At 39.9% G+C, this 20,600-nt stretch overlaps 2 protein-coding genes across 4 annotated transcripts; both read left to right on the top strand.

Moving 5' to 3' along the window:
- Positions 1–7,910: 7,910 nt before the first annotated feature.
- Positions 7,911–13,958, top strand: dtx3 (deltex E3 ubiquitin ligase 3). 3 transcript variants are annotated; one of them, XM_046057429.1, is made up of 5 exons: positions 7,966–8,400; positions 8,606–8,646; positions 9,201–10,003; positions 11,638–11,855; positions 12,089–13,958. In XM_046057429.1, exons 2-5 carry the CDS (start codon positions 8,634–8,636, stop codon positions 12,162–12,164), a joined length of 1,110 nt encoding a protein of 369 aa, XP_045913385.1. In that variant the 5' UTR covers positions 7,966–8,400; positions 8,606–8,633; the 3' UTR covers positions 12,165–13,958. The 3 variants fall into 3 exon arrangements, with proteins under 3 accessions (XP_045913386.1, XP_045913385.1, XP_045913387.1); XM_046057430.1 differs by lacking the exons at positions 7,966–8,400; positions 8,606–8,646 and adding an exon at positions 7,911–7,959; XM_046057431.1 differs by lacking the exon at positions 8,606–8,646.
- A 1,515-nt stretch (positions 13,959–15,473) lies between these two features.
- On the top strand, positions 15,474–19,382 carry LOC123975219 (probable E3 ubiquitin-protein ligase DTX3). Its single transcript, XM_046056491.1, has 3 exons — positions 15,474–15,821; positions 17,952–18,169; positions 18,301–19,382. Exons 1-3 carry the CDS (start codon positions 15,516–15,518, stop codon positions 18,377–18,379), a joined length of 603 nt encoding a protein of 200 aa, XP_045912447.1. The 5' UTR covers positions 15,474–15,515; the 3' UTR covers positions 18,380–19,382.
- Positions 19,383–20,600: the final 1,218 nt, after the last annotated feature.

Here is a 20,600-nt window from a genome sequence, read left to right as displayed (position 1 = left end):
AGCTTCCTGACACTGCAGACTATTAGATTCAACAAGATAGCATTTGATGTAGAACTGTATTGGATTTCACTACATTGTATAATGGTTCTGTTAATACTCTTCAGACTTTTTCCTCTCTGGCTTTTTCTCGGCCATCTCCTTCACAGTGCAAGAAGTCCAGCATGTTTGTGCAGGTGTATAGATCTCTCTCGCACTGCCTCTGTGCACGAGCACTAACATCACCTGTTGCTGATTAGCTGGAACAATGTTGTGTCATGGTCCACACCGCTTTTTTTGTTTTCCATTTACAGATTTATTTTCAGAGCACACACAAAACAGAGAGCTAGCAAACTGTGAGGAAATAATTGCTGACTTTAACAAAAAGTGTAGGCCTATTTTATTGATTACAATCAATTGTCACTTCGCACACTATGTATGTTTTTTTATTTTTTTATTTACACATGATATAAGAAAGATAAGCCTGTTGATCCAAAGAGGGTAAATGCACAAAATATTCAAAATATTATATTATTTCAAAATACATTATCTGTACTGGGAGCTTTTGCAACTGTAATTAATGATTCAAAGTCGTCAATGTGGGCTTCATATCAAGGGCAAGAGCAGCAGTTTTTATTTCAGGTGGTACAGGAGCAGTAAGTGCAAGAGAAGGATACTGCTCCTTCCAGTCTGGAAGCTGTCACAATGGTCCATTTTTCAAGTGCCGCCGTCCTCGTTACCAGAATATGAAGCCGATGTTTCCCCTGTCCTGGTTGAGTCAGTTTTGACAATATGAGCTTTACAAGTGATTAATGGTGTGCTCCATTCATTGCCATTAAAAACAGGCACAGAATAAAAGATAGTTCTTTTGTAGCTCTTCTTAACCCCTGCCTCCATCAAGAAATGTTGGTCTGGAGAAGGACCAGTGGGGAAAAAAGGACTATAGAGGAAGCTGGGAAAGGTAATGATGACACCTTTGTGAGACCTCCCATTACAATAAATAAGACAACAGGTTCATTTGGTGGCATGAGTAGCAGGAGGTCAACAGTATAACTTTTATTTTTTAAACAGCAGAAGACTGAGGGTATTTCTGCATTTGGAGATGATGAAAAAAAGATGGCTCTGGCTTGTGGTTATTTAGAGAGCGAGCACAAACACAGTGGTGGAAGCCAAATCATCTCCCTTCACAGCTTCTTTCTCAGCTGGCTTATTAACAGATGCCTCTTTAGCATTGCTCTCAGCCATTAAGTTAGAGTGAGCTTAGCTTTATCAGTTTGGGTTCCCATAGGAAAGGAGACTGTTAGATGCACCTGCTGCCATGGTGTTTGACTTCTAGTGGTTTTCTTTGTGGGTCAAAACACTCAAGCAGCAGAAAATAACATGGAAATTGACAGATGACTTTAAAGCTGATGCCACTTTGGGAGCAACTTCAAGCAGTTGAACTTGGACAAATTAGGCTGAGAGGCAGCGTCACCAGTTTGAGACTTGGCAGATGTCAATAGAACAAGTAGAAAAAAAACGCAAAGGCAGGGATAGAGCGAGCACCATCACAAGAGTGGGAAACGTTCACTGTGGATTGAGCCACAGATGACAATAATAACTTGGATAGAATAACAGTGCCAAGCAGCTTCTGAATGTGTGGGACACGACTGGTGATGTTAGAGAGGATGGGATGAAAATATTTGAAAGATTAAGTGTTTGCCTCAGACTGGAGTTGCAGAAGAGGGTTTAGTATATGGGTATAGGTTAGTGCAAGGATCCTGTACACAAGGAGGTATGGAAGACACACTGGAGAAGAGAGGCTGGAGGGCATGAAGCAAAGAGTGAAAGACACATTATCAGTTTTCAAGTTGACAGACCTGAGCATTACTTGTAAGATTATATTATAAGGATCAGTCCACAGCAAGGTCTGTGGATGTATTTAATTCCCTTTATATTTAGTGTCCGTTATCATAGAACCCCTATAAAGCAAACCAAACTAGCAGCATCAGCTTAATTGATATCTTTCAGTAATCCAACATTTATTTCAACAACATCTACCATATAATGCTAAATTTCCCCAGATAGGTATGTAATTGTACTATTTTCCTCTAATGATTCCACCTGCACTTTAAAGTCACTAAAGACAGTAGCTTTCTGCAGCTGCAATGTGATTTGAATGGATGATTAAAAATAGCTTGCTGTGCTGCCGTACCAGTCACTCTGGCAGATAATATGCTATTATTTGGATACATTATTGTGATCTTAAAACCTAATTTCCTTCTTTAGTGTGGTCCAGTTGTCAAAGGTTTGCCTACTGGCCTTATTTTAATGATTCCATTTATAGAGTATGTCAAGCATACTGGTGAAACTCTGTAGTATATAAACAGTTTCTGCAAATTCAAATGGCCTAACTGTAAACAAAAGAAAAGATAGGATTAAACAGATTTTACATTATACATCGCACTATACAGCGATACACATATTATCTAAGTCTTTACACAGCAGATTGTCTAAGAGGGTTTTCACGAGCTCATATTGGTTGTAAATTCTAGTGTAATTTAAAATTTATGCATTTACGAACTTTATAACAAATCACTAATTTATTAACTACTAACAAATTATGAATTATTTGATGACTTCTAGTTATAATGTTTGCATCTTTAAAAAAAGAAGAGCTGCTCTGGTTTTGTTGCACCCTCCATTTCCCTGGCCTTTCTTTTAAAACAGAAAATCCACCCCAGAATTTATATTATTTCTATAATTGCAACTTTAAAGGGGATATATGTAGTTTTTCAATGAAATCACTTATTAATAGATCAGATTTTTACTTCTTTTTTTTCAATAGGCTGTAGCCTCACTTAGAAATGAAGCACATGACTGTTTTCTCTGTTGCTCACAACAGCCACTATTCTGCTTCTTGCAGCTCTGTGCGCGCCCCAAAGGCTCTCTGCGATTACAGTGACAACAATGCAGCTCACAACATGCTGTCCACTAACAACACAAAACAACCGTCTCACAGCACAACACAGGATCCAACATAGGCTACGTTCAGACTGCAGGCCTTAATGCTCAATTCCAATTTTTTTTATGTTTGACAGTTCACATTATTACTTAAATGTGGCCCATATCAGGCCCAATCCACCCGATGAGGCGTGTTCCTGGGAAGTCCGCGAGAACTTAGGGCTGTCCCACTGTCAAATCATCAAGTACATGAGGGCTCTCTTGGGGACATTTTGAGCCCTTTTTAAACCCTTTTCGCAATTCCGCATTTCTGCAGACTTTGCCTGAGGGAATTGCCCTCAGTTCACAGCAGTGAAACACGGGGGTTACCAGGGGACACCTGGAAGCGAGAGAAATATCACGGCAAATCCGCCTTATAAGAGCAGAAGAAGAACGGAAACAAAAACATACAATAAAAAGTGTGCAATGTGTTTCAGCGTCTTCAAAGTAAAGTGATAATGAGGCAAAGTGCTGTCCCGTTCCTGTTTACAGCATTCTGAGCCCTTGCAGCCTCCTGCACTCAATCACTTTCCAAGTGATGTCAGTAAAGTCTGTGAGGGTTCAGGGCTTAAGGCTTAGGGGGGGACATTGGGATTGGGCCTCAGACTCCAGTGTGAACTGTCCGCGGCCTGAAAGTGACCCGCATGTGCAGAAGAATAACATGACGTCACATGCAGCATGCTGTTGCAGGCTACAGAAGTAAACAAGGAGCAACAGAGGTTAGCTCATGGGACACTTTTTATTGTCCTCCTACGGGGAGTGTTCACAACTTTCTGTTAGTCTCGATTCCGACCTCAGTGTCCAGACTGGAATGGAAGTGGCCCAATTCCGAACTGGAAAAGATCAGATTCCATGTGACTTGGCCTGTTCACACTGCCATAAAAAGATAAGATTTGAGTCATATATGGGCAAAAAAAATCTGATTTGGGTCACACTGGCCTACAGTCTGAACGTAGCCATAAACTCCAAGTAGGCTGACAAAACAAAAATATAGCTGTATCTGCTGAAGCCTGTCAGACCAAACGAGATTCATATGACGTGTCAGTCAACATCAGAAAGGCTGTGTTATGGAGAGTCATGTTAGATTGCCGGCTAACGCCCAGCAGTTGCTATTGTTATCCGGTGTAGTGTTGTATCGCTTTCCACATTACTTCACCAGGTAACGTGACTTATATTACTATCTTGTGTACCACCTGTATTTTGTCAATGTGTTTATTTAGCCTGCAAGAAAGGATGTAACGGTACAAAGCAAATGTGGAGCAATTTGTTTACACTAGCCTTAATGCAAGCCAGGGCAGCTAGCTAAAGCTACATTAGCTCGGACCTGCCGCTGTTTGCTTCGTAATGTTCATTTTAGATTTATTGTTGTTTTACCGATACTCAGGTACACAGATTCTCCACCGTCTCAGTTGCTGTAATTAACGTGTCCCACATAATCTTCATTCACTTCATTACACTGACATAAAGAAACCATATAATCACATTATGAATGTGTTTTGAGAAATAGTGTAATGTGAAATATATTGTGTGCTGTTGATGGCCTGAGCTCCTTAAGCAGGGTGATCCAAAGTGTGGGCCCTTACAGCCAGAGCCAACGGTCACATCAGCAAATCCTAAATCTAACCAAAAACCGTAATTTAACTGGAAGAGGAAAAACTGACCAACCATTTTCACTTATTTTGCTATTGAAACATAAAATAAGAATCACAAGAACTCACTTTCTTCTAAAGGGTTACAGTTTTTCTCAATCAATTTGGCACATCTACTGAAAACTCTAAGTGCAATCCTCACACCACGTGGTACATTCAGCACACCACTCTATATGACCTGCAAAAGGTGATTACTCAGTCAGATCTTTCTCTGACTCTCCCTCTACCTATCTTCTCCCTCACCATAATGCCCCGCACTCTAATGGATCGATTAAAAGTTTTACCTGTCAGCTAAATTGGACAGCAGTTGAAACTTAATTGTTCCACATCTTGCCTCAGTTAGGGTTGGGCAATAAAACAATAATGATAATTATCGCAATATAATTTTCCTCAGTAACAATATAATAAATGTTCAATATATTGTCAAAAAATATTTGGTTTAATTCATTTGAATAACGAACAAATTAGCAACTAATTTTTCTATTAAAATATTTATTTTTTATGAGAAAAAGAGGCCTGAAAAATTATTAACTAATCATATTTGTAAAAAAAAAGATTTTATCATAATATTTTTGAATGTTCTACCTCAGATTTGTTAAGTGACCTATTGTTTGGCATCAAGTGTTTGTCACATTCTGACCATAAAGATAAGCACACAATTAACCCTCTGGTTTCTTCAATTTTCACTCTGGAGCAAAAATTCTTAATGATTTTGACATATATTGTGATAATTGCCAATACTGAATGATATGAAATGTTTTTATTGTGATTACATTCAGGGCCATATCGCTCAGCCATAGCCTCAGTCCATCCATCTGACAACTTTTACGAAAATACTACATCATTATTATGTAACTTATATATGTGTGACAGGTTATTGTGATTGTTTGTTGCTCTATTTAGCATGTAGGGATTTACACAATAAACATGTGTATAACTGCATTTGAAAGAAATATGATTCAATATCAAACAAATGCGAAGTATTTTGATCTGCAAGGCTTACTCAGTGCATTTTGTGCCAAAGCAATTATAAAAGACTATAGTCATGTGAACTACTGACCTAATGTTCATATAAATAGTCATATATATTGACAAAGTTTAATAGTCATTCGACAAGTGTCCCAAAGCAAGTGAGAAAAACTACAATGATAACTGATCCATTACAGAGGTTGATATGTAGCAGGATGTTCTTTGGATGTTCTTATTATCATTCATTTGTAGGTGTTAGGGGAAGGTGTTGAGACATATTGTCAGTAAGTCAGTTATTTGAAAATATACTGCGCCTGTGAATCAGTTTTAGAGAGAGATAATGTCTCCTGTCATATGAGGTCACTATAAGCCAGTGACTATGGGATAGTTGAGTGAAGCTTAGGTTTACAGCCCTGCATTAAGTGAAAAGCAGCAGGACTGGGACTGTGTGGATGTAGGCACAAGCCCTGTGTTTACCGTATTTTATTTGAACAGCCCACCGAAATGGATTTGAGCCTATGCTGAATTTCTTTTTGTGCTTTTGTCAATATTATTTGTTCCTTCCAAAGGTCTGTGCGAATATGGAGTAGACGCCACCGATTGATTGAACTGATCTCTGGAATGCTGCAGTCTTGTTATTTTGACTTTCCCAATCGGAAATAAACTTGTGAATGCAATTCTGTCTTGCACCCAACTCCCAAACATTAGATTTCACAGCTGAGATCACCAAAACAATAACTTAGACTGCAAAACACTACAATTTATGAAGTTAAAAATGCCAACATGTTGGTTGTAACATCTCAAATAGACAAATACACTGATTTACTCTGGGTGCTTTTTTGTTTTTTCTGACTGTTGGTCAAAAAAAATAGGCAATTTAAAGACAACTGTCTTGTAACTTGGGATAGGCATTGGGATAAAAGTATTAATTTAACTATATGTTTATTATTGAGGTTGTAGCTTACAGTGGTCTTGAAATGGACTCATGTTTGTAAATGGAGCAGATACAAGGGCTTCATTTGTGCTGAAAATTGGTGGGGAAATAATGGCTCAGATTAGGGGCATGATGATGAACTTGGGTCATGAGATGTGATGATGCACGAGAACAAGACAAGAAGATTTTTAACAGTATTTTGAAGAAATATGAAATACTGTAATATATGAGCGGGGGGTCTGGGGACTGCATTCTAGAGACATTTTCTGCTCCAATTTGCAGTGGAAATGTCTTTAATCATATAAAAGGGAAACAAAAAATTCAGCTGGCAGGTGACAATTCATAAATATAAAAAATATAACAGAATATAATGCGGCAATTAGCAGCTTGTTTTTTAGTTACTTTTTCAGACAATGCACATTTATTTCTTCTATATTTAAATTGCATAGCATGTTTTCTTATTGTGCAGATAAACCTTTCTCAAAGCATTTTCCTTTGTTAGTAAACATTCCCTGGTCTTCCACACCAGAGGTATGTGTTATCCACTGCCCAAACAAATGCTTTCAAAATGTGATGGGGACATGTCCAAAGCTTCCCCAGTGTAAATTACACCTATGGACGGATAAAACACCTGTCATTATTACGCAGTCAAGTTCAACACCAGGCTACTGAAAATTAACCCCCTAATAAACATTAATATCTTTCTGACAGTGTCAATCAAATGATCAAGGAAATGTATTTATCATGGTTTTACAACGAAATGAAAGTTTGTAGTCTCTTCATGCTACACACATAGAACATAACAGACAATTAAATTAGAATAGGGTAACATATAAGATAAATAAAATAAAACAATATATACAGTTGTTTATATACATGCACGTATACACCCAGGAAATAAGTTCGACAATTGGGAATAAGTAGCTTTACATTATAAGACAATAAAGTTATTTATTTCTAGGCCCCTATTATTATTGCTGTTGTTATTAATATAAATATTATTATACAATTTTAGCTGTAGTCTAATCTCTCAAGCCATCATTTTTAAAGAATGTGGTACTGAACTATGTACTCACAAATAAAAAAAAGCTCATGCCGTTTTATACACTAAGGTTCTACACAAACAATGTATCCTGTCAAAAGTGTCAACAATTACATCATCGCTGTCAATAAGTGAGTGTACCCGGAAAGACATCTTAATTTGCATCATAACTGAATGAGTGGGTATTCCCTCGATGGCGCGTGGGCTGGACAAGTGTGTGTACTTACAATGTGCACTGAGCGGTGCGTTATCCAAGGGAGCTGTTAATCACGACAAAAGTGTGATTCACTCAAAAGCATAAAGAAAGAAAAAAAAGCACAAACCACAATTTGTCAGCCAATCAGCTCAGCTCGGTGACGAACTTCCTGGTCACATTTTCTCGTAGGACCCAGTCGCCTTATTAATGGGTATGTTTGCTCCTGTGCGGCGGTCAACAGGGAGGACACGGACTCAAAATGAGAAGAAAGAGCATATTATCTGCCAGGAGAAAAGTGTCACATAGCTAGCGTGCTCGGAGCCTGATAAGAAGCGTGACCGCAAATACTGTTTACTCTGTGTTACGCCGATCCCAAGGACGTACAGGGGAAGGCAAACACGGGCGAGACTGGGGACAAGGTGCGGGATTTGGATGGCGTTTGCCAGGGCCAGGGAAGGGCTGCTGAACGCGTAAAGAGAGACATGAGCTTGGGAATACGTGTGGATATCATGTCTTGACTACAAAACATTAATTATTCGCGGATAAACTGCAGCAGCACGTCAGAAATAGAAGGCCTCCCCTGATGGAGCACTGTGCTCCTTAATCCAGCCAGAAACCTCCCTGACAGTCAAGCGACGAGCTACGGCAAAGGGTGAGGTACCTAAGTAACCACACTTAGCTAAATGTTGAACGCGAAATGTTTCAAACGCTAAGCTAATGTTGCGAAGTCGCGGGGTTTCGCTTTGCTGCTGCTGCTGCTGCTGCGGAGGATGGCTCAGTCAAAACACCGCCGAGCAGCTGTGATAACGTTTGTCCCGGTTCTTCAGTCTTTCTCCCTCTCTTTTTCTGTTCAACAGGACGCTTTATTCGCAATTGAGGGGATTTATGGGATCACAAGGTAACCTTTTAACCTAAAGGAGTGTCACTCTTGTGTTTGCATGTGGCTGTCAGTTAGCTTTCATGTTTTCCGCGAATGACGGGCTTTAGTTTCCTTTGTTTACAGTGTGAATCTCTCTGAACAGCTGATACCTCCTCAGCAATGCGCGATACTGCTTGGTGTATATTCCTCTGACGGGCTGCAGCCACTGCATATAGCCACCCTATGTCGCGATATTCGATTCACTTTGTCATGCACAGATACAGTGCAAACAAAATGACTGAAATATAGACCATGTTGCTTTTTAATTTGCATTGCCTGAGCTGTTAGGCCACCTGGGAAAGAAAGAAAAGCCACCACAGCCAGCAGAAACAACAACACTATTGTAGCTTCCTCTGAGCAAAAGATAGCATCATTGCCCATGCTGCAGATGGAAATAATATGGATTTGTGCATAGTCTTAGGGGACAACATCTACAACTGGATTTACATTCACACAAGTGGAAATTGTGTTAGTCTGAATACCTTTGTTCATACACTAATGTGCTGATGACTTCTGTGTGCCTCTCTGTGCAGTTTCCTCTGATGAGATGAGTGTGCGTGCTGGCCAGGGCAGTGATGAGGTGCTGGTTTCACAGGCAGTGTGGGATTACCTGGCTGCAGCTGGGCGGCCCTGGCTCATTGACTTCCAGAACAAGCAGGGGATGAGCGCTGGTATCATTAGGCGTGGAGAAAGGGGGGGCTGCTGCGCTGTGAGGCTGCAGCCGGTGGAGGGCTCCAGGAGCGCCGGAGCTGGGGTGATGGATGGACCCATCTCCAGCGAGACGCGAAAAGCCTTCATTGACTTATGCCGCTGTGCCCGCAAAGAAATGAGCAAACAGGAGGGGGGACCCAAGAGGAAGAGGGCTCTGCTGCCCTGTGTGGGAGTCCTGGAGTCGAACGGAGAGGGGAGCCTACTTCAGCCTCCACCTCCCCAGCCTCGGCGCTCCCAAAGACAGCAGCAGAGGTTCAGGAAGCCTGCTGACGAGGAGGCCTGCGCCATGCTCCACGAGGCAGCCCAGAGGAAGGATGCGGATTCCAGCATGGCTTCCCATAACGAGGCAGAGGACAACAAAACGTGTTCAATCTGCATGGGGGACATAGTGGAAAAGACTACCCTGGAGAGGTGTGGCCATTCGTTCTGTCGCTCTTGCCTGGATCAAGCCTTTAAGGTGAAGAAAGCGTGTCCTGTGTGTCGGCTAGTGTACGGCCAGTTGATTGGGAACCAGCCTGCCAATGGTACAATGATCGTAGAGAGAGACCCTGATGTGGAGCTTCCTGGCCATGAAGGCTATGGGTGTATCTGCATCATCTACAGCTTCCCTCCTGGCCTACAGGCGGTAAGTAGACCAAGTGCATACAAGCAGATGCAGACTGTAAGTAATAACTTGCAGTGTTGATAGTCATCTATGGGTGTAATGAAACTCAACTCACACTTGTTTTGGATAAAATACAGATAATTAAACATTGATAAATATTAGAATTAATTTGGGATAACATCTCATTTTACTTCTTCAATCTAACCATGTATAAGGTTATACTGCATGAAACCATTAAGGTATTTTTAAACAATCAGGTCAAGCAGAGGGCTTGACTGCAAATCTTCCTTTCTGTCCCTGACTGATATCTAGTTTTTTTTACACGTTAAGAATCTTTACCTGCCTTCTTGTTACATCCAACCCGTAATATCTAGTTTTATAAATAAAATACATCAAATTAAAGGTACAATCTCGGATCCAAATGTAAACAAAAAAGACACCAAAACCACCAAAACACAGGATTCTGAAGTAGCTGTCACTATTAAATGAATTGTCAAGTCTTTTGAGGCAGGGATGAATTTGGTAAGGTGGGTTTTATGACATACATACTTTACAGCTGTAAAACAGGCCTGTATTTGCAATAAGGAGTTGGCAAGCACAAAATGCATACCCTTACAAACTTACTGGAAATTACTTTGTAAATTGATCTGAGTATTAGGGGGCTTTCACACCTGAAAGTACGCACCAAAGTCTGAACTAAAGTTTATTTTTTGATACATTTCGATACATTCTGTTAATTTGGTTTAGTTTCACACTGCATTTATGCGACCGCACTAAAGGACTTTACATGACAGACCTGCGTCCTCTTGTCATCATCTATGTGGGCTGCGTCTCCCCATACTTGACCAAAGATGCGAGTGGCAGTTTGCTTCCATGATGGCCGTCTGTATCAAAAGATGAGCTGACACGGGAAATTTATAATTGTGGCCTCATTTCAATGCATTTCTCTGTGCATGTGTTTGTTTCCGGTTCACACGGTAACCACCAAACTTCCTGTAAATGGTCTGAAAGTCCGAACCATCCAAAAAATGCTTTCACACTAGAAATGAACCGAACCATGGTTCAGTTTGATCCGGACTGAGACTACCTCTTTTTGTCAGACCAAATTTTGTCTGTTTGGTCCGGGCCGTGGTCCAGGGGAGGTTGGTTGGTTGGTTTGGTTTGGATCAAACTGAAAAGTCTGAAAGTCAGGACCAGACAAGGTAGGTGTGAAAGCCCCCTCAAATGGTAAAAATGAAGGACTGAGGACTTTTAAGGAAGTGTTGTCCCAGTCTTGCTTCAGAGGGATTTATTTAGCTTAATTGGCTACTCGAGTGATTTAAAGGGATCTTAATGTTTTCTTCTAAACAAACTAAAGTATTTGGGTTTTTTTTTTCTCCATTCACTGTTCAGTGCATTGTGTGTATCCTTGAGGTCTAATAAAGGTGTTGAGTGCGTTTCCTTCCTCATCCAAATATGCAAAGCTGATTTTTAAAAGTATTTTAATCCAGCATTGTTTACATAGACGTTTACTAGATACATTGCAGCATATCTTGGTGCATTACCGAGCACTTGTTGATTAGTAGAATAGTGTGACACGGAACCCTATAGACAAACACTAATGCCATTAATGCTCCTTTAAACTAATCCTGTTTTAACTCATTTGTTGCCAACAGCCAGAACATCCAAACCCAGGTGTTAGGTACCCAGGAACTGACCGAGTGGCCTACCTCCCTGACAGTCCGGAGGGGAACCGTGTGCTGGGCCTGCTGCGCCGGGCCTTTGAACAGCGCCTTATCTTCACCATCGGTACCTCCATGACTACGGGCATGCAAAATGTCATCACTTGGAATGACATTCACCACAAGACCTCAATATGGGGCGGGCCCCGCTGGTATGTATGGCCTTTTAGCTGTAGGCGAATGGCCACTGAGATTTGATTTGGTAATAGCCTCAATAACTTCCTTTAAAGGCGCAATAGCCGAGAAAAGAGCTCCGCAAAGACTGACAGATGTAATTCAAGTTCCTGACAAGGAAATGCTATTAGTTGATGTCCTTGGCTGGGTGGCATTATTGCTGTCTGAGCTCATACAGATTCAGTGATGGCTTTTTTATTTCTCCTGACAGTTTTGGCTACCCAGACCCCACTTACCTGGTGCGAGTGACAGAGGAGCTCAGAGAGAAAGGCATCACGGTGGACTGACAGCATGGAAATGACAGATTCCACCAAGACTTTGTAGGACTTTCCGAGTGTCCTTGTGGTGGACATGACTCGGCTCCAGGTTGTGCTCTGAGACTGCCCTTCCCTTAAAGGATGGCTGAAGACAAGGCCCTCAGCAGACAGGCGTCTAATGCTGCAGCAGAGCCCACATCACTTCACTAGTTGTTCGTCTGTTCTTTTTTCCTCCAGAGTTCCTCTTAACCCAGTGCTACATGTGGAAGAAAATACTTTTGAGTGCAGTGCATTCTTGTATTACACAATCCTCTACCTGTCACTGTTGGCAATAGGACTGACATCTGATGCACTTATTTAAGAGCATCGTGGCGTGTTCATGGTACTATTATTTAGGAAGTTTAAGTTTAATGTTATAAAGACAGTTTATGTTATATTAATGTTTATTTCTACACTGGGGATTACTTGATTTCTTTCAAGCACATGTTCTTAGTTTTGTCACCCCAGAAATATTTGTTGAGTAAGTCACTAATTTGACTAATTACCTGTTGTAAGTACGTGAATGGCAGAATAGCACTGCTTCAGTAGAAAGAAATAATTTTCAGAAATTATTGCAATCTAAAGCACTCACAGGCACTTTGGTAAGTTCGGTTTGTTTTTCAGTTAAGTCAGAGTCATGGTGTTTGCTTCCTCTGTGGAAGAGTGCCTGGGGCAAACAGGTTTCGTGCAGCCACCAGCTATTGGTGTGGGGGCTACAAGTTGATGTCAACTGGTTGGAACTTTTCTTTTCATTTTCTTTTTTTACTCAAATAGAAAGAATGTTAAAATATCTCTCACAGCGGCATTTATTACATGCATTAGGACTGTCCCCTGGGCTTTTTTTTGGTTGCCATTGGTCACGTCTGTTATTTCAAGATGTCTCCCAGGTGTTGAGCCCATTACCTCAGTTCTCAGTAATGTGCTCATATAATTACCAGATTTATGACGATGTCAAATATAAAGGGCATACAGACCACTTAAACCAAATCAAAGGCACAACAGCTCTTTAAATATCTATGCCTCTGTCCCTGTCAAAGTTGGAGATTTGCCTGATTATGTTCTCATTTAAAATGAGGTAACTGTTGTAAATGTGTTAATTTAAATAGATTACATAGGATACACAGTGAAAAAATATCAAAAGGAAATGTTGCGGGAACAATTCATCTTTTTTTGTGCCTTTCTTATATTCACTTTTGATAAAAATCAAGCATGATGTTACTGATGAATAATAAGCAGTTTGGGCGTATTTCAGTGTTATTTGATAGTTAAACAGCATTATGTTTATAGCTATACTATCTGGCTTTAAGAACAAACACTACACCGTTCATGAAAATATGTAAACGAATGTGTATTAAAAAAGCTTCTTCATAAACATCATTGTAGTCCAAATGCAGAAAAAACCCTCCAAATTGATGAAGCTGTATGTGTGAAAGTGCTTTGCTAAGTGCAGTAACCTGCTTGGCTCTTGGTAAATTTGTCATTAATTTGGCTGGTTGGATCCACACACCAAATACCCTTTTATTACGTTTTCATCCCCTTTGTATTTTAGTTAAGGGACCAACGGAAATATTTTTGGGACACTTACTAAAGCTACTGTGCAAACATTTCTATGCATTACATGACTGAGGAGGAGCCAGGATATCTGGAGAGATTACACATATTACAAATTGATTGTTAAGGAAAAGTTGGAGTTTTGCTTTTCTAATTGTGTTGATTCGTACTTTGTTGATATTCCGAAAAATGTGCTTTACATTTTAATACTTGAATAAAAAGTTATGTTTGGGATTGTGTTGGATATTCAATGTACGCCCTAAATAAACCAGGTGCACTATAAGTAACTGAATATGTGTTGGGGTTGTCACCTCTAATGAAGATTTGACCAAAACTAATCCTCTGTACTTTCAAAGATTCTTGCAACACCAAGATACTGAACTCTGGCCATCTAGTGGGCAACCTTACAGCTTGAAAATACATCATACTGTACACTTAATTTGACCTCATTTTGTACAATAACTCAATTACAAGTGGGTAATATAATAAGCATAGTCATGAATCTTAATGGATCAACTTTCCAGTGTTTCGCTGTAAAGACCTGTTTGGTATGAGGTGTCACGGTGGCTAAGATGCGTATTCCAGAGAAGCATCACTGAATTAAAGATGAATAATTGGTAAGGTAACCTTGTTTGCCCTTTCAAACACTAAACTAGTTATATGTTTTACAAAGGCAGCAGATTGTTTTTCCCTTGCTCACAGCTTCAGGCAGTAAGTTATTGACTAATTATCAGAAACGATCAAAGCAAGCACTAAAATTCTAATGAATTATTCACCATTATTATTATTACACCACCATTATATCATTGTTCACCTGTTTTACATATATATACACATATTTCACACACATATATACACATATAGTAGCCTATTGCACATTCTTATAATCAAAGAGTTTGAGTTATAGATTTTCTCTAATCAAACACAAATTGCAAATATTAGGTTAACTTAAAAGTGGTGGTCTGTGATTACTGCCAGTCAATGGGGGACTGAAGGCAGATTTCAACTCGCAACACTACCACACTAAAAAATACTTAACTACAAAGTCTGCCATTCAAAATTGTAAAAAAAAGTAAACGTATGTAAGTAATATAAGCAAAATGTATTTAGTAAAGTATATGGTCACTCACCATGCAGGCAAAATCACCTCTGTTAGTGTTTTTATTATAAATTATATTATTGGATTACTATTACTGATGCAAGCAGCATTTTAATGTAGCTGGCTGAAGTAAAGCTAATTCTACCTATTTTATATATGGGTGGACTTACTTTACTATATAACAATGTCTGCGTTTTATATGCTTATTACAGTTTTTAGGATCTTTAGAAAATACTAGCAAAGAAAGTACAAACTAGCTGTCACAAAAGTAGTGGAAAAAAGTTTGTGAAGTGCATAACTTCCATTCCTTTAATGTGAATGGAGTTGCAGCAAGCAGCATCCAGTTAAATAGACTACTGAAGTAGGTTACCTCAGAGGTGATTAGTAAAAGCCCTTATATTCTAACACTGTGTTCAACCCTTTTGTTTTGTTCATGAAATGTGCTCATGCCTCTTTACAGATTTTAATGCCACATTTTCTCGTCAGTACGTACTCGTCAGTTTAAAATTCAAACCAATCAGAGGAGGGTGTTTGCACCACTTCCTTGCACATGGACGTCCATCACCCAGTGGAAATTAATTGTCACTTTTCTTATTCTGACGTCACATATCTCCGGACACATCCAACCCATTTGCAACCATATACGGAATAGGAACATACATAACCTAATTCTCGTCACATACCGGAAAATAATGGAAAACACACCAAACAGTCACTCCGGTGACTTCCGTAAAAGTACGGAAGACTGCGCTATTTGCTTGGACAAAATTCAGGAGAAGAAGACATTAAAGTGCTTGCACTCTTTTTGCTCTGAGTGTATCGACTCGGTTTTCAAGTTTAAGCCGGCTTGTCCGATATGCAACACCTACCACGGACAACACACGGGGAACCAGCCGGAGGGCACGATGACGGTGACGCGGAGCTGGCAGCGGCTGCCAGGCTTTGAGCACTGCGGGTCTATTGTGATACAGTACACATTCCCAGCGGGGATACAAGGGGTGAGGCTGGCTGTTATTAAGGCTACAAGTCAACAGAGCTTGTTGGTGTGTACTTTGACTACATCTATCGGCTGTTGTCCAATAGAGGGCGCTGCCGTTTGCTGACAACCCTGCATGGACGTATTAAAGCATATGGAATAGGTTTAATAAAATGGCCACCACTTCAGTTCGGCGTCATCCAGACAGTTCAACGGTTCAGTCCGTTGTTGTAATGCAACAACCACTGTGAAAATATTTAGGTTTCAAACATATACTGTATGTAAGAAGGTTTCAAACCGTCATTTAAGCATGCTGGGAATCCAATTAGAGAAGAGGTGCGTCCTGTTACCATAGACACTGTGCAGGGGTGGGGGAGGACAAGATGTGCGCTTTATGTCATGCTTATTAGGCCAGAGCTCGCCTTGTGTTAAAGGAGGATACTGACAATTCTGTGACAGCTATATTTAAAGTTTTTCGTGATAGATGGGGTTGGTGGATTTTCTGCTGTGTTCTGTATAGACAGATACATGGAAAGTATTGTCCTCCTCAATGTCCTGATGATGTCCACAACAATTTTGAAACGTTGGCTTTAGCTGTAGGACATTTCTGAATAGAAGTGGAATGGATGAACCAACATATCATTACTGTTGTATGTGTCAAGGTTGCCACAGTAAGCCTACTTTGCTATAGCTGACACTGGGTGACTGCTTTGACTTAGCTCAGTATGATGAATTCACACATTCAACCAGGCAGGTCCATGTAGGAAATGATAATGTGGTTAACTTCTGTGGATAAGTTTCCTAGGGAAATGAGAGAAGATCGTGTATGTGGTATTGTCATAGGAAGCATGTTTTATTTGAAGGATAAGTCTGATGATAGTATTATAGGAATATACTGACTATTCTGTGACAGCTACATTTGGAGTTATTTTATAATAGATTGAGCTGATGGATTTTCTTTTTATTTACACCCACAATAAGGCTATGCAAATTCAAATTCTTATTTCTTATTCATAATGTGTTGTAGAGTAGGTTAATTCATAGCTTCCTTATACTGACAAATATATCAATGACTGACACTTTTTTTGTAACATAATATTTAAGATGACTCAGAGACAAAGAGACTTGCTAACGTCTCAAAACAGGGGTGCAACTATTATTATCTTGAGTTGAATTAATAATTAATCAGTCTATGAAATTCCAAAAAATTAAAAAACACACATCACAGTTTCCCCCGAGCTCAATGTGACGTCTTTAAATGTCTTGTTTTGTCCATTTATATGAAACAGAGAAAAAGCATCAAATCCTGACATGAGCAAAGCTTGTTTTTTATTATTGAAAAATTACCGTATTGATTGATTAGCAAAATATGTGCTGATTATTTTCTGTCAATCAACAAATTGATGAATCACGTAATCTTTTAGGTCTACTTTGAACACCTTCAATATGTGGCAGAAGTTCTGTTTCCAACCCATTTTAGAGCATATTTTTATGTACAAAAAACCAGCAAGCATCGTAACTGTGACAGCAAATGTGCAATGGACAGTATGTGTCTCTGTGTGACAGAAAGAGAGCACATGCATCATGCCATATATGTGTTTATAGGGAGTCAGATGGGAGCAATAGACCAAAGCAAACGGTAAAAATTAAGCATTGATTTTCATCCCAGTGTTCAAATTTGTCTACAGGTCAAGATATAAATGGAGGAGATTTATGTGTAGGAGAGAGAGTGGGGTTATATTTTTGGATGTTGTGCAACACTGAAGGCATCTTAAAGTTTCTGAAGTGTCTGTTGTATCAGGGAATGTTTTCTGGGCCTCAGGAGTATTTCAGATGCAACATCAAGGTTAGTTACCATGCCAAGGACTACCTCTCTGTGGCAGTAGAAGTCAGCCTTTTTCTTACCATATGTGAATGTAGATCCATCCCTTGTTTAGTTGTTTATAGGGAGATTTGAGAATGAGCTTTTCCTCCTAATCTATAACAAAGATATATTACAAAATGCATCAATGTCTTGGTCATGAAAACCTCTATCCCCACTCTTCCTAAAGGCAGGATTGTCATCTGGATTTAAGCGGCATTATAAGAGGGCCAAAATTGTTGATCAGTGTATGTTCATTAGTAATATATGCTGTTGTTTACCATATTACAGCCTGAGCACCCAAACCCCGGAGTGAGGTACAGCAGCACCTCTCGTGTTGCATTCCTGCCAGCCTGCGAGGAGGGTGAGAAAGTCCTGAAGCTGCTGAGGAAGGCCTTCGACAGGAGACTCACCTTCACCATCGGACGATCTGTCACCACAGGCCTCAACAATGTCATCACCTGGAACGACATCCATCACAAGACCAACATACAAGGTGGACCACAATGGTATGCACATTATTGCTGTGGAATGATCATTTCATTGAAATTTGTTGAGTGTAGAGTCATTGAATGTCTGACATGTCTGCCATCCCTAGACCCACACTGCAGATGTGTACTTTATACTTTCTCCATTCCAGTTTTGGATATCCAGATCCAGAATATTTGTTCAGGGTTCAAGAGGAGCTTCGTCGTAATGGAGTGACAGAGGATGACTGATGCGTGAAGACAATCAGAGGACGTCCTTCTAATATATTTAATACTGTGTATTGTTACATATTTGCACATTTTGCATCATCAAGCAGGCATCTTCACCACTGACTTTTTTCCTCTATCGAGTGGATAAATTGAATAATTATATTGAGACATGAAGATTGTCTGTCAACTAACTATGCAAAATAATATTTTAAACTCTGTACAGTATATAATATACACAATGATTATAGTACTGTAGGTACTAAAAGGTAGTAAAGACGTTATACAATTTTAATAATGTAAAAATGCCATGTATCATCTTTTGTTAAAACTGGATCACAGGTCTGGTGCAGAGAACCATAGGAGGCAGAACAGGTCTTTACTTGGTCTGGCTCACAGTCAGCAACAAGGATGCAGCCAAAACAAGCAAACTGATCCTGAGGGCTAAGATGAGAAGAATAAAAAAAGGCTGGACAGCATAAACAACATAGACTATCTAACAAGGAGTGACTGCTACCTGTTTTCTGTATAGACTGATACATGGATAGTGTCGATATGTCCCAATGATGATGTCCACAACAATCTTGAAACATTGGCTTTAGCTTTAGCACATTTCTGAACATAAGTGGAATGGGTGAACCAACATATCATTACTGTTGTATATTTCAAGCTTACACGGTAATGGAGTAAGCCTACTTTGCTATAGCTGACACTGGGTGACTGCTTTGACTTTGCTCAGTATGATTAATTCACACATTCAACCAGAGAGGTCCATGTAGGAAACCTTTGCACGCCTATGACAATATGGTTAACGTCGGAAATGAGAGACGATAATGTATGTGGTATTGTCAAGTCTGATGGTATTCTATATTTTGCTTAATGTCAACAAATCCAATGAAAAGACTAAAACCAACAATGAATTGCTCCTACTAGCAAGTGTTGCCTGTGTAGCCACACATGTAGCTTATTCCTCTCTGCCACAGACTACCATTGGAGTACAAAAGCTAATAAAAACACATAAAGGTGACATGTTCCTTCATTACATTGAACATGGACAATGTAGTCTGTTTAAAGTCCTCCTGCTCTTAATATTCACTAATGTACCAAATCCGTGGCTGTAAATAGTACCAAACAAATGCACAATTTACTTGTTTGAGTTATGTTTGTTAAAAAACTACAGCGCCCCACTGTTTTAGCCATTACAAAAATTAAATTAAAATACATTAAAAAAGTTGTGTATATATATATATATATATATATATATATACACTGAACAAAATCATAAACGCAACACTTTTGTTTTTGCCCCCATTCATCATGAGCTGAACTCAAAGATGTAATACTTTCTTTGCATAGGTGTGCCTTAGGCTGGCCACAATAAAAGGCCACTCAAAAATGCACAGTTTCACTATATTGGGTGGGTCCGGGGGGTCCGGAAACCAGTCAGCATCTGGTGTGACCACCATTTGCCTCACACAGTGCAACACATCCCCTTCGCATAGAGTTGATCAGGTAGTTGATTGTGGCCTGTGGAATGTTGGTCCACTCCTCTTCAATGGCTGTGCGAAGTCAGATCGAGACCACGATGACGACGATGAGCATGTAGATGAGCTTCCCTGAGACGGTTCCTGACAGTTTGTGCAGAAATTCTTTGGTTATGTAAACTGATTGTTGTAGCGGCTGTCCGGGTGGCTGGTCTCAGACGATCTTGGAGTTGAAGATGCTGGATGAGGAGGTCCTGGCTGGTTACATGTGGTCTGCGGTTGTGGGGCCGGTTGGATGTACTGTCAAATTCTCTGAAACACCTTTGGAGATGGCTTACGGTAGAGAAATGAACATTCAATTCACAGGCAACTGCTCTGGTGGACATTCCTGCAGTCAGCATGCCAATTGCATGCTTCCTCAAAACTTGCAACAGCTGTGGCATTGTGCTGTGTGATGGAACTAAACATTTCTGAGTGGCCTTTCATTGTGGCCAGCCTAAGGCACAACTGTGCAATACCCATGCTGTGTGATCAGCATCTTGATATGCCACACCTGTGAGGTGAATAGATTATCTCGGCAAAGGAGAAGTGCTCACTAACAGATTTTGACAGATTTGTGAACAATATTTAACAGAAATAGGACTTTTGTGTACATAGAGAAAGTGTTAGATCTTTGAGTGAATGGGAGCAAGTATATATGTATGTGTGTGTATATATATATATAACCAAGTAACATAGATTGGGGAACTGGTCCTTTCATG

This window comes from Micropterus dolomieu, linkage group LG08 (assembly GCF_021292245.1).
Source record: "Micropterus dolomieu isolate WLL.071019.BEF.003 ecotype Adirondacks linkage group LG08, ASM2129224v1, whole genome shotgun sequence".
Taxonomy (NCBI): Eukaryota; Metazoa; Chordata; class Actinopteri; order Centrarchiformes; family Centrarchidae; genus Micropterus; species Micropterus dolomieu.
This window is presented reverse-complemented; position numbering and strand designations above follow the sequence as displayed.